Source organism: Crotalus tigris, unplaced genomic scaffold (assembly GCF_016545835.1).
Source record: "Crotalus tigris isolate CLP2741 ecotype Arizona unplaced genomic scaffold, ASM1654583v1 scf7180000018025.208907, whole genome shotgun sequence".
NCBI lineage: Eukaryota > Metazoa > Chordata > Lepidosauria > Squamata > Viperidae > Crotalus > Crotalus tigris.
In genome coordinates this window covers 143,752-157,826 of record NW_024096783.1, presented here as the reverse complement: position 1 = coordinate 157,826, position 14,075 = coordinate 143,752, and the positions used below count along the sequence as shown (strand labels likewise).

Here is a 14,075-nt window from a genome sequence, read left to right as displayed (position 1 = left end):
TCCTCAGCTGGAGACAATGGATACCCTCCCAGCCTCGCCCAGGCTACCACAGGCACCCCCAACATGAGCGACGTTAAGCTGGCCACTCCCACCCTGGCCACACCCACCCCAGCCCCCCAAGGTTAACCACAACCCTGATCCAGCCTCAATGAAATCAAGTTTGATACCCCTGGTCTAGAGGTTTACTTCTCTAGCTGGATAAGTTTTTATTTAATTAAGAGGGAAAATATTGCAACTGTGATTGTTTACCTGGTGAAGAATAGCTTTCTATTTTATTTTTCAAAATTTCAAGACCAGCCAGTAGCCAGGCTAGCCAGCATACTTGAGTTTTTTGTTAAAATGTTATTGAGGAATGATAAAATATACACTCTCTCCAGACTTTTGTTCGTTTGTTTTGTTATTCTAAGTGTATGGGGCAGAGAGGCAAGCAAGAAATTATCAAAGCAGTGCCCTTACCAGCAAGCATACTAAGCTTCTCAACTAACTCTTTAAATAGTTTATGATGACCAGGATTTTCTATATGTAGTAAATGAATGATAAAACATAGTGCAAGAATGAAAAATTAACTCATTTTATTCCCAATAATATGTAGAGAAGCATGCTCTGCTGTAGGACAATGGAATCTATAGTTGTTTTTGAAAATGTGACAGCCTCTGTGCATTATTATTAAAGTGACTCTTCTTTGTGTGAAAGGATAAGAGACATTATCTGCATCCTGAAGAAAGATAAAGAGAAGGGTTGTGATATTTGACAATTTACTACTGAAACAAACATACTGATTGAATTCAGTGACTTGTGAAGAGTGTGATTCGTCAGGAGCATGGATTAGAGATGTGACAGAACAATTTCCAGTGCTTATCAACTTCACTGACAGTGATTCCTTCTACTAATCTGTGTGGAGATAAACTGATAATGCCAAGAGCAGCTACATCTGTATCACCTTATAATATCTAGGCAAGAAGTTCAAGAATATAGGGCTCAGCTGGTATTCATATCTGTGAATTGCCTTCTACTTCAGAAGAGATAATTGGTTAAAAAAAGGATTTGGCTGAACCATGACAAGCTTGATCAGGAGGGCTTTGAAAGAATCCTGGGGAAGATGAGACAAAACTGTGAAATAAAAACTGCAGATAAAGATTTATGCACCATATAAAAAAGTAGAAGTGCTTTAATTGCCTTATTGAAACACAGCAGTAAAGAATATAATTAATTTAAACAGAAAGGAAGCAGAGAAAGGGGAAAGACTTTGAGCGAATGCTGAAAACACACACACACACACACACACACACACACACACACACATACACATATACAGGGAGGGGGAGATCCAAGAGAATGGGCGTGGATTATCATTTCCAGTAGCAAACTACAGAGACATACAATAGCAATGATGAGGGAATGGTAAGCACTGAGGTGATCATAGTAGTCACAACAACATACACTTAATTTGCAATGTAAAATGGTTTTGTTAGCATTATTTTATCCCTACTTACTACTACTACTACTACTACAAATATTTTCTTCTTAATCATTGTAGTGAAGGGGTCTTTCTAATGTTCATAATCAGTGCTCTTTCAAAACTGGTGTCTATGTGTTTTTATAGAGGCAAAGGTAATAAATGATTTTTTGAGGATGCAAGTTCAAGATAATATAGATCTATCAGATGGTTAATTAAGCCAGTAACAAACAAAAAAATGGAAAAATATTATTATATTTATGGTGGTAATATATCTATTATATTATATATATTTATATAATGTGAACAAAATATTGTATTATTTTATGGATGATATTCATACTTATTGTAATTAATGCCTAAATGACAGAGAAATATACAAAATAGAACATTATGTACTTAACTACAGAACAGCTTATTTAAAATCAATTTTCAATGCCCTCTGAAAAAGGCAGCTTTAATTTAACATATTATCCCACCCTTTTCTGCACCTGCTTTCTGAAGAGTAATGGGAAACAGCTACTTATCATTTACATTAAATGAAAATAATTCTGTTCAGCACATCCACTATAATTAATGTCAAAATTTACCCCATGACTTAATAATCTGACTTCTATGACACTAAACTTTTGACATGTATCCAATGGTGGGATTCAAATATGGGAACAACTGGTTCTCTGTGTTGGTGCCACTTCCGGAAGTCCATTCTGGGCAGGGGCAATAAAAATATTAGCTACCGCTTCTGCTGAAGTGGTGTGAACTGGCTGAATCCCACACTGTGTGTATCCATCTGATTTTTAAAATAGCTTTTATGTATTCATATAGAAATTAGAGATCATTGCATTTGAAATGTTACATAATGTTTCCAGAATGGATCCAAAATTTCTTCCAAACAAATTTAGTGAAACAATAATAGATATGAATCACCCACATACATTTAGATAATCATGTTTTCAAAGGGCATTTGTAGCTTATAATGCTGAAGCACATTTACAGACATAGCATTAAATCTATGCATAGAATTATTTTTATATATTCACTGATTCACTAAAAATTATTATTCGTAAAAAAAAAAGCAAAACAGAGATATTCTATTCAGTCTAATAGGCTCAACATCATGAAACTTTATTTAAAAAGTTTTATGGTAGAGTTCTGAGAATGGACAATATAAAAATATGTTAATAAAACCAATAAATATCTTCCAAATACTTCTTTTATGCAATACAATTCAGGTTTTCCAATGGGTCATAAAATATTAATGTTTTGTTGTTTGGAATTAAGTCTTGCTTCGTTTATTGTCTTGCAGAATAATATTTGGACATACATTTAAATATTTATCTTAGAAAATATATTAAGTAGATAAGCATAGATCCACACACACTGTCTATTAATGCATTACTGTAAGCAGTTAGATATTTTGGAAAATAATATTTGGGAATATGCTTTGTGTGCACTTTCATAGGCATATTTCAAATGTTTACATCTTTATTTTTAAAGAAAAAATATGCCTAATAAAGGTTAATAAATTGCATACATCATCTGAAGACTTTATAACACCATATTGTTTTGGGGTAATTTCAAACATAATTACTTATGTTTTTAAAATATAAATATTTATAAGACAACAAAGGAGTGACTTTGTTAATATCTAAATTGGTCATTAAGAGCTACAATTATTCATGTAACTGTTAGTTAATGTTGGCGGAAATACATAGGATAAATGAATTTTAGTAGCTACAAAACTTTTAAAAAATCTTTTTATAGGTAGCACAACAATCAAAGACTATTTGTTCTGTAACACATACTGCTCACAGTTCAAATTCATATCAGCTGTTTTACTTATATCAGGCCACTTATCTTGCCTGCTTGGAGTTATTTATAAGTTTATATTATTGCTTGTGGCATGCCATATTGTGAAGGTATGTGAAAAGACAGGGAACACATGCACTCAGAGGCACATGCTACAGCCTGACAGTTGTATGAACTTCTATTACAATTCTGTCAAATATTATAGGTAGTCTTTGGTTACAACCACTCACTCAGTGACCATTCAATATTATGATGGCACTAAAGGAGTAGTGGTTATGACCAATAGTCAAAGTTCCAATCATCACAGCACCTCTACAGTCAGGTAATTGCAATCTAGATAGTTGCATCCAGCTATCCCATGGTCACATGGCTGCAATGTGTGATCCTCCTGCTGGTTTCACAGAGTGAACAAGGAATTGGCAGGGAAGATTACAAGTTGCTTGGATAAGTCTCCTGCACCCACACTCTCTCTCTGCATCTCATTGTACTCATGCTGTGCCTCCCTAGCCACCCATGCATCCTCCCTCGTACATTCTTCCACCCTAAGCCCCACAACACTTGTCCACACTCTGTGCTCTCTCTACTTGCACACTCTGTCACTGAGCAACAACCCTTCTGTTCTTGTGCCATGCTTCTCCCGCCACTTGAACATTCTTACATATCCTCTTCCACCTGGTTAGCAGCCACCCCAAACCCTGCCACAGTCATGCTCCCTGCAACCTGTGTATACTTGTGCATCCATTCTCATCTGGCAGCAGTCATTGAAAGCCCTGACTCATTTGTGCTTCTTGCCATTGGTGCCTTGCACACCCCCTTCCACCTGGTAGCAGACACCACAGGTCCTGCCATGCTCACACTTTCCCTGCTAATTATACGCACTAACATGCCTTCCCCCATCCAGTATCAACCATCCCAACTCCACTGCCTCATCACCCTACATAGCTCTCTTCTTACAAAGATTTGCAAAGGTTTCTATATTTTTAACTGTGATTCAGTTTGCCAAGTTTTACAGTTTTAGACTGAATAAATACACCTTGGAATCATTTATTTAGCTAATATTCTATTCTATTATATTCTGTTCTACATTAGTCATAACAGAGGAATAAATAAACAGCAATGGTTTTATAAACGTTTAAGCGATTGTGAACTCTGATCCTCTCCTCCACAGATCATATACTTTTCCACAAAAAACACCATTTGACATATTTCTGTAAGATATGTTATCTCCATATTTGTCTATCTTTACTAGTGGAAACATATCAATCCAAAGTAAACATTCTGGTTTACTTTCCATGTAACAGGAAAGCATGGTTTCTCTTCCTTACATTACTAGGAATTTTTTTTTTAACTATATGAAATAGAATTGTGGTTCAGGGGCAAAGGACAAGATCAAATCTTTTTCTCAATATAGAGTTATAATCATAGTTATATTGCAACAGAGTACAATATAGATACTTTCTGTCCTTTATTGTGTGAAAGAAGGTAATATAAGAAAGAATTTTGAGTCAAATATTAAGTACAACTGATTACACAATGGAAAGTGACTTTCATATGGATAACTGAACTTAACTTTGATATGAATATGTGAAGTATATAAATAAAAGTATGTGAGCATAGTATATCAAGCTTGGACATAGGGAGTTTCAAGAATGAAGCAAGTGAAATGTTGCCTCAAATGAGAATGGAAAGGGATAAAAAGTGAGGAGTGATATGTCCCTGCACTTGGACCTATACAATGGCACTAGGAGTGATGAAGTGTGCATCTGTTCTACTCTTATTGCATCATGCCCATCAGTACTTTCAGAGTGATCCAGCCCTTCTAAAGGGTGGGCAAAATACCAGAAGATTACCTGGATGTTTTGGCAGGCTTCTTTGTGATCATTTAATTTTTTAGGAGAAATTTAAATTGCAATCTCACATAAAAAATTGCAGCATATGTCATATGATCTATAGCATTTCTGAGATGTTTGTTGATGAAAAGCATAAAGGGATATTATATTTGTACAAATAGTATACGATGGGTTTTGAAACATATGCTGCTATATGTTTAATTGACTCTCCATTTATGCTAAAATAATTTGGCTGATTTCCATGTAAGTGGATGGCAAATCTGTCTACTTACATGGAAATCTTATATTCTCTTATCTTCTCTAAATAAAGAAATAAACAGGTAGTTGTTATAGTCCTACTTTAAAAAAAATCCTGAGTATAATTAAAAATGATGTTTATTTATTGAATCGATCTAATCATTAAAAAAATCTGTTTATAATTACATTATTCATTGGCTCAGGTGAGCAGTTGCAGGGGATAGCAAATTACTTCCTATCATAATATCATCATGCAAAGGATGTGAATTACTTTCATAATAATATTATGATGTAAATAACCTATAGTACATAATTTACAATATTTGCCCAATGACACCATAAAATATACAACATAATCTGCCCCAATCTTGCAGCTGCTAATGGTGACTGGTTGCTTTCAGCAGATTAGAATTAATCTACTTAAATTAACAATATATTATTGCTCACTGTTAAGATAGTAACATAATATTTATCTGAAAAGTAGTATCCTACCTTCACATTATCTGGATGAAGTCCTCCAGGATGTTTGTCCATGTACTGACATAAATCTGTGTGCTTGAAAACAGAAAGGAAATAAACTATTTTTCAATGTCTTTTTTAAACAAATCTGTATACTTCTGTTTGAAAGCTACTATTAGATATTCTTCTGGATATAACAAATGAAAAATAAGGAAAATGTAAGTATAGTTTAAATAGTGCCATATTTATACCACCATCAGGCTCTTTAATATATGATCAATATATTTGCATATCATTTTCTTCTATCTGTAATATCATAAAACAAAGACTAGAGTCTCAAACAACTTAAGGTATAATCCAAGATGGTTAAATAATAAATAAGCATTCTTACAATATGCATAAATCATGACCAAACAAGTAATAAGCATTTTGATAGAATTAAGGAAGTTTAAATATGATTGTTTCAAAAGTTCAAAGGTATTGAACTTGGGACTGCCACGAAAAAGAGGAGGTCAACATTTTATTCAAAGTACTTGAAGGCAGGACAAAAAGCAATGGATGGAAACTAATCAAGGAAAGAACCAATCTAGAATTAAAGAGAAATTTTCTGACTGTTAGAACAACAATTCATTCCAAGAAACATAAATATGCTTCACAATATTATTATAGGTACATAAAGGACAATGCTAACCTGCATTCTAAAAAAAAACTTCCAGTTACTCTTTCTAAGTACATTATTTATTTAATTTTTGTGATACACTGGAATGCAGAAACTACCATTTATTCTGTTGAATATGTTTTAAGCCAGGGGTCCCCAACCCCCAGTCCATGGACCAATACTGGGCCGCAGCATGCCAGCAACGAGTCCACACAAACAAGGAAAGCTCCATCCACAGGATGCAGGCAGCACACAAAACCACACCCTCTCCATTCTGCAGAAAAACCTATATCCGTGTAACTGGTCCCTGGTGCCCAAAAGGTTGGGGCCCTCTGTTTTAAGCCATCTTCTTGCGCTACCAAACAAAACAAATGAACAGTTTAAGTATACCACTCAAATACTTTAAGTGAAGCAGCAGTGACTGTTACAGGATCAGACATTTAATATTTAGCCACCCAGCTTTACCTTCGTAGCAGCTACTTTTATAATACAAAATTTGCTTAAGGCAGACTTCATTAAGAATACAGTAGTTGGGATATATTCTCTCCTGCAGAAATGACCATTAGGAACTACAGATATGAGTACAGCTACAAAGGATGGATAGGAGAGTCAGCTGTGCTTTTAAAACAGTTGGAAATATATGCAACGTCTGCTTCAATGTTGGCAAAAGATTGGTTCTTTTGCACAATGGATTAACAAGACTTCAGGCCATATTACTGAATAAGAGTTTGCAGTGTAAACTGCTTGAAATTGCAGCAAAACATAAAAGGATGAATAATAAAGAACTTTTTTCCCATTCTTCTTCAGTCCTATATGAATACTATTACTAAATGCAATGCTTTATTAGTTCCTTTTTACAGGAAATACATTACACTATCATCAAATCATTACTGCATTGTGTGCTTGCTTTTTTCAGAGTACAGAAAACCTTTCGTTTTCTTTTTTCTTTCTTTTTCTTTTTTTTTAAAAAGTAAGACTATGACAATCTCCATAGATTGCCTTAGGACAGTCTTCCATCATGAAAAGTCACAGTTCAGAAATTTCTTTTAACATTTGAGAAATAGGGGAATTGTGTCTTTCATCAAATATTTAAGTCCTAGTATTCCTCACTATTTCTCTTTTGCAGTTTAATCAGTAGCAATTGCAGCCATACTTTTAATTTGCCTATACACACACAGACACACACACACACATACATATACCTAAGCAATGTCACAGAAATGAAAAAATATATGAGAGCTAATTTATACAACTAATTTAAAGTTGTTAATAGGTTTTTTTAAAGATTTTCCAATGTATAGAATTTTAACAAAGAAGTAGTATACTTTTGTCTATTCTTTTTAAAAAATAATAACATTAAATAAATGGAGAAAAAATATTTCAAAGATTATTAGCATACCAGTGTACTATATGACGAGTCACATGTATTCCAGTGATCAGGAGTCTGGCAGCATCTTTTCAGATTAACATATTTTATTAAAAATATAAGATTTCATGAAATGTAGCTCACTTTGTGAGATGTACGGAATAGTTAGACTGAATCTATGAAGCAAAAGGAAAAAGGTAGGGGAAATGAGGAGAATGTGGTCACACAAATGCAGAGGGCATGCAAGGTAGTTGTGAAGATGCAAATAAGATACCTATATTTTATAAATTAACAAACATAATCTGTAAAAGGTACTGTTGAACTCGCTCAAAAGAGTTTCAGGCCATATCTCAACAAACACAACTGGTGTTTTAATACATTAAAGTTGTTCGATAGAAACTTGGAAAGTAGACTCTGAGATCTGCAAAGTGTAATTGTATACAGGTTCAGACATGTGCTATTTATTTTTAATCAGCTGGAATATTAAAATAAGGTACATTATAAAATCAATGTTGATTCTATTTTAAGAAAAAAAGGAGCAGACATGAATAAAGTATAAAAAACCATGGCTCATCAAACATGCATTGGAGTGATGTAAAAGTTCCAGTAAATAAGAACATGAACAACATATTAATCAAATTAACCAAACACTGGAAGTTTTTAAGAAGAGACTGGACAACCATTTGTCTGAAATGGTATAGAGTTTCCTGCCTGAGCAGGGGGTTGGACTAGAGGACCTCCAAGGTCCCTTCCAACTCTATTATTATTATTAGCCCACATTTACACAAGACAGGCATGGGCCTAAAGAATTTCACACACAAGGTTAGAGGTCCCTTTACACCCTCTTCCTCTACTGTGATACATGGGCCTAATTTTGCCAGCACAATTGGACATGAGACAGTTAAACTCGCATCAAGAATTTTCAGGCAATCTTAGAAATCCTAAAAAAATTCAATAACTTTTTTAATATCTTAAAATTGTTAATAGATAACAAGGTTGTAATTTGTCTTCCTTGGAACCCTCATTTGAATTACTGCATTGTCTTCTCTTCCATTTCCCTAACTCCAACTCCATCCTATATATTTTAATCCCATATCAATCAAGCCACATCATAAATATAATGAAATGAACTTTTTTACTTTAAAATATTATCTTGCAAGATGGACAACCTTGAAATCTGGCTGTTATTCTATGTTTTAGAATAGGGTAGATGCAGTTGATTGATTTTATGATCAAGTTTAATTTGAAATTTACAGAATATGCATGCAAGATATGCTTCTTATGATTAAAAACTGGAATGCCAAAGTTAGAAACATGAACGGAGAAAATTTAGTTGGACTATATGGTTTATTAAACCAAAAATAAGTAGGAAATCAACTTGTCACTTTCTGCCATTCCAAAGATTTCTTCATAACTGCCAATGTTTTTAAACAATCAAAACGATACCTCCATACACAGACATCAAAAGATCAAATATATTGAAATCAAATTGACTGTGGGTGGAGATCCTCCACTTTAGCATCAAAGACATTAGTCAGATGCTGACTGTTGAACAAATCAGTGCAAGTTCCAAGTTAAGCTAAGAAAAAGCCAGTCAAGCTTCCACAATATGATCCTGAACATATGCCCACCATTTTCTAGGAGAACACTAGAAATCATTTTGAAGTCCTGACCCTCATTAATAAAGAACCAGGGGAATTATGGAATGAGTTAAATAAGTAATTAAGGATGTCTGTGAAAACAGATTACCGAGAAAAAAAGAAGCAAACTGGTTATCAGAAGAACCATAGAAATTGCCAAGAAGTAAAAAGAAGCCAAAGCCCAAAGGACAAAAATTTCAAAAAGGAATATAACAAAGAGTTTCAGGGAGATGTTGGAAGACACAAGAAGCAATAGGAGATTATAACTTAAAGGACTAAAAAATACACCAATGGACAAATAGTAAGCAATTTAAAGGAGATCAAATGAAAATGGAAGAAATATATTGAAGTACTATACAGTGAAATATTAAAATATGTTACAATTATGCATTCTCTCCTTTCCTTTCCTTGCAGACTTTGCAGGGAAACCTCTCCTCAGAAATGGGGGCTGGAGAATAAAAAACAGAGCGTTTCTGCAAATGGGGTTGGGAAATCCACCCTCGCCTTTCCTTTTCTTTCCAACTTTGCCACTTCCCATTTGCTGATACATCTCTGGGTGATTTTTCTTCTGGTGGGATACTCAGTTAGCTCTGCATCCTGGCCACGCGCACTGGTGGCACCGACTCAGTCATACTCACATTGCTCCATGCAGGTGGTCACCCCCACCCAGCTGCCCTGAGTTTTCTATGCTGAGCTGGCTGTACCTAGTTCTCCATGCCGACCTAGCCATACCCACCTGGCTGTACTCAGATGTTCATGCCCACTCAGCCGCGCCCACCTGGTTTGTGAGTTTCTATTGCTGCTATAGATCTGATTAACATGCATACAGACCTACAAATGCAGGTGTCTATATTTATATAGTAATCATTTTGAACTTCAGGAACAAATGTTAATTTTGAAACGTATATCTACCTCCTTCTTATTCAGCATTCTTTCTTTATCTCTTACACATATTTCCAATGAAATATGCTCATAGCTCTTTCCTTAGCTATGATAAATCTGTATGTGACTTAGCTTTCCCATAGTTCTACCTAATTGGTTTCAGCTGTCATATCTAAAATGAAATGGATGGAAAGCCTGAGGCCTATGAATGAACAGGAAGCATTTGCAACTACATTCCCATCATGTCAAACCAGCAACATGAAAGAGCTCTCCCATTAAAACAAAAACAGTACTATTTGGCTTCTGGCAATGACATCATGAGGCAGACAGATTGGATTGTTTCACTGAGGCTGCAAGATTGCTACAAACCATTCTTTTCTGCTAAAGAGATTGCACATACATTTATCATGTTCTGGATAGTCTACTGACTAAACTACTTCCCTATTGTCACCATTCTTAAGCAGATGCGGCAATGGAAAAAAGAATAAGAGAACTAAATATGAAACAGAACTAAATATGAAGTAAAAGACCTGCATACAAAATCCAAAGGCAAGATTTTTTATTTATTGTTATTAACAGTTTTGACATAACTAAAAGATAAAAACAAAAATATATAAAAAAGAAAGTAAAAGGGAAAAAATATGGGAAAGAATACAATTCAAGAAAGAAAAAAAAAGATAAAGAAATAACTTCTGTCCTTTCACACAGTTATAAACAAACTTGTGGCAGGATGTTCTCGAGATACGACCATAATGGAACCTGCCCATTATGGTTGCATGTCACAACAGTAGTTAGGTGAGTCACTTAACAACACACACACATATGTAACCTGCTCTCCCCGATGAATTGTTAAAGGAACATGTGAGTTGCTAAGCAGAGCACAGGGTACTTTAGGGCAGCAAATCTGATTGTTTTTATATATGCCTTGTTTTATTGGATTATTGTATGCCACCCAGAATCACCTTTAATGATATGGGCAGCGATAGATAGATTAGATAGATTAGAATGATAGATAGATAGATGAATGGATGGATGGATGGATGGATGGATGGATGGATAAAATGTTTACATTTTTTCTTTTTTCACAAATCCTCCATACATGGTAAAATGTCCATATTGACATAATATTGACTAGAACTACTTTTATACACTTAGATCATGTCTACGATGTCATATAGTTGCAGCACCTCCTGTAAAAATTCTCTCAAATTATAACACAATCTGAATTTCAGTCCCTTTAGCACATTGTCTCCCACTATATTGCAGCCAAAATTCTTAGCCCATTTCATCATGCTCTTTAATTTGTTCCTGTTTTGTTTCAAATTTCAACAAAGGTTTGTACATTCTTGCAATCAGATATTCATCCTTTGTATAGAGTTCATGCCAAGAGCGATAGGATACATTAACATAGCCACTCCTTCATTTGAACATTAGAAGACAGCCATTACATACTAGATTGTTTTTCTTTTTCATACATCAGTGCCAGGTATTTTATGTTTTGGTTTGTTTCATCAGAAGATAAAATCTTATATCTGAAGGAACCATGACCAGGTGGCAGCCGTACAAAATCCTCCATCCCAGAGGGATTAATGCCAAGGTGGCTACTGAAATGACCTGTAATCCATGTCTGGTACTCTAGGTATAGCTTGAATCTTTTAGGTAATTTGATATATTTTAATCTACTTGGTATTTACAACTAAATCTTCAGATTGGGCGGAGAAAGAAAAATAACTTTTGCATCAAGTTTAATGCTGCTGTAAAAATAGTCAAGCCATATCATACAATTTATTGTTGTGGGAAAAATAGGAGGAAGGAGTATTAGCTTTGTTCACTGCCTTGCGCTTCATATACATACATACATGTACATACATATACATACATATATATATACACACACACATATACATATACATAAACACACACACACACACACACGTAGGGCAGAATTAAATTATAACAAGAACAAGATAAATGTATATGTGTGTGTATATATCAGAATTAAATTATAACAAGTACAAGATAAATGTATTGGCCTTCCATAACATCCTGCTGCTAATGTTTGGGGTGGGGGAGCCAAGCTTTAACAGTCTTGCATAAGGCCAGAGAACTAGGGTCATCCAAGTTCCAAGAGAGAGGATTTTTTTATGGGGTAAGCACATCTGCAGAAAAGTTAATTATTCCTCAGTCCCACAAGATGGCACTGTTCGATAGAAGGGACCTGAAACATGCCCACTCTTTCAGATCTGATGGAACAGACCCACAGAGATAGAGTAACCTGGCCATGTAAAGCTTTAAAACTATTAACCAGCACCTTCAATTGTACCTGGAATCATATTGGAAGCCAGCTCAGCTTATGTAGAAATAGAACTGCATAAGTAAGCTTTGAAACATTCAGTGTTGGTTGCCACATTCTACACTAGCTGAAGTTTACAAATCCTTGCACAGCCCCTTCTTGGCCCTCTCAGTCATTAAAATAGTTAATGCTGTAGAAGTATACTCCCATATCCACAATAACTTCAAAGTAAATCTGATATTGAATTCAGTTCTAACTTGAAACCATTCCTAGATTATTACTTAATGTGTGGCTTTTACACTTCATTTACACGTAGTTTCTTTGTATAGAATCTATATTTAATTTAATGAATATTCCAATTAGAATAGATTCTCACTATTAATTCAGTTGATTAGTTTTATTTCAGCATAATTTATACGCTATTAGCTCTAGCTCCTAATACATATTTTAGTTCATAGTTTAATAGTAGTTATTAGTTTTTAAGTGATGCATTTTAAATTAAAAAAATGGGAAAGCAATCTCTGACAAATAATAAATGCCTCATTTATTTACTGGTATTGCGCTCCTTTTCCCTTTTCTTGCTTTTTATCTCTGTTTATATTCTTAGAGAAATGTATGTATAATAAAAGAAATAAGAAAACTAATAAAATTCATTTATCTTAAAAGATTACCAGATTTTCTCTCACTCTTAGCAATCAGCCAAGACTGTTCTTCCTACAATATTTTTAGAAAGAAAACATTATAATAAATACACATTTAGTGTTTTTTATCAATACAAGCCAAAATTTCATGACCCCAATTTTTTAAAAAAATGTTTCATGTAATTGCTGACACATAGTAAATAAAAAGCCACAAGAAAATTCACATGCCAACAAAAATAATCTCCATTTTCTTGTAATAGCTACCAAACCTTACAGTTTTATTTAAAAGGGGGGGGATGTAATCCAGGAAACAGATTAAAGAATTGAGGCTTACAACAGCATGCAGGTTAAGTGACAAAGGAGTGAAGAAAGAAAAAAAGTGAAGAGATTAAGGCTTTATAACTGTTATTATAGACAATTTAACTAATACTTGTTTAATGCAATGAATAATAATAATAATAAAGGGACCTTGGAGGTCATCTAGTCCAACCCCCTGCTCAGGCAAGAAACCCTATACCATTTCAGACAAATGGCTGTCCAGTCTCTTCTTAAAAACTTCCAGTATTGGAGCATTCACCACTTCTGGACGTAGGTTGTTCTACTGGTTAATTGTTCTAACAGTCAGGAAGTGTCTCCTTAGTTCTAGGTTGTTTTTCTCCTTGATTAGTTTCCATCCGCTGCTTCTTGTCCTGCCTTCAGGCACCTTGGAAAATAGCTTGACTCCCTCTTCTTTGTGGCAGCCCCTGAGATATTGGAACACTGCTATCGTGTCCCCCCTCATCCT

General features: G+C 34.5%; 1 protein-coding gene across 7 annotated transcripts in view; it reads right to left on the bottom strand.

The window, feature by feature from the left end:
- LOC120309486 (cyclin-dependent kinase 14) overlaps positions 1-14,075 on the bottom strand; it is a 191,798-nt gene that overhangs the window by 42,288 nt on the left and 135,435 nt on the right. For all 7 annotated transcript variants that reach the window (XM_039346790.1, XM_039346791.1, XM_039346788.1 and 4 more), the window contains one exon: positions 5,845-5,907. In XM_039346790.1, the coding sequence (XP_039202724.1) occupies positions 5,845-5,907 (63 nt within the window). The remainder of the gene's footprint in view (positions 1-5,844; positions 5,908-14,075) is intronic.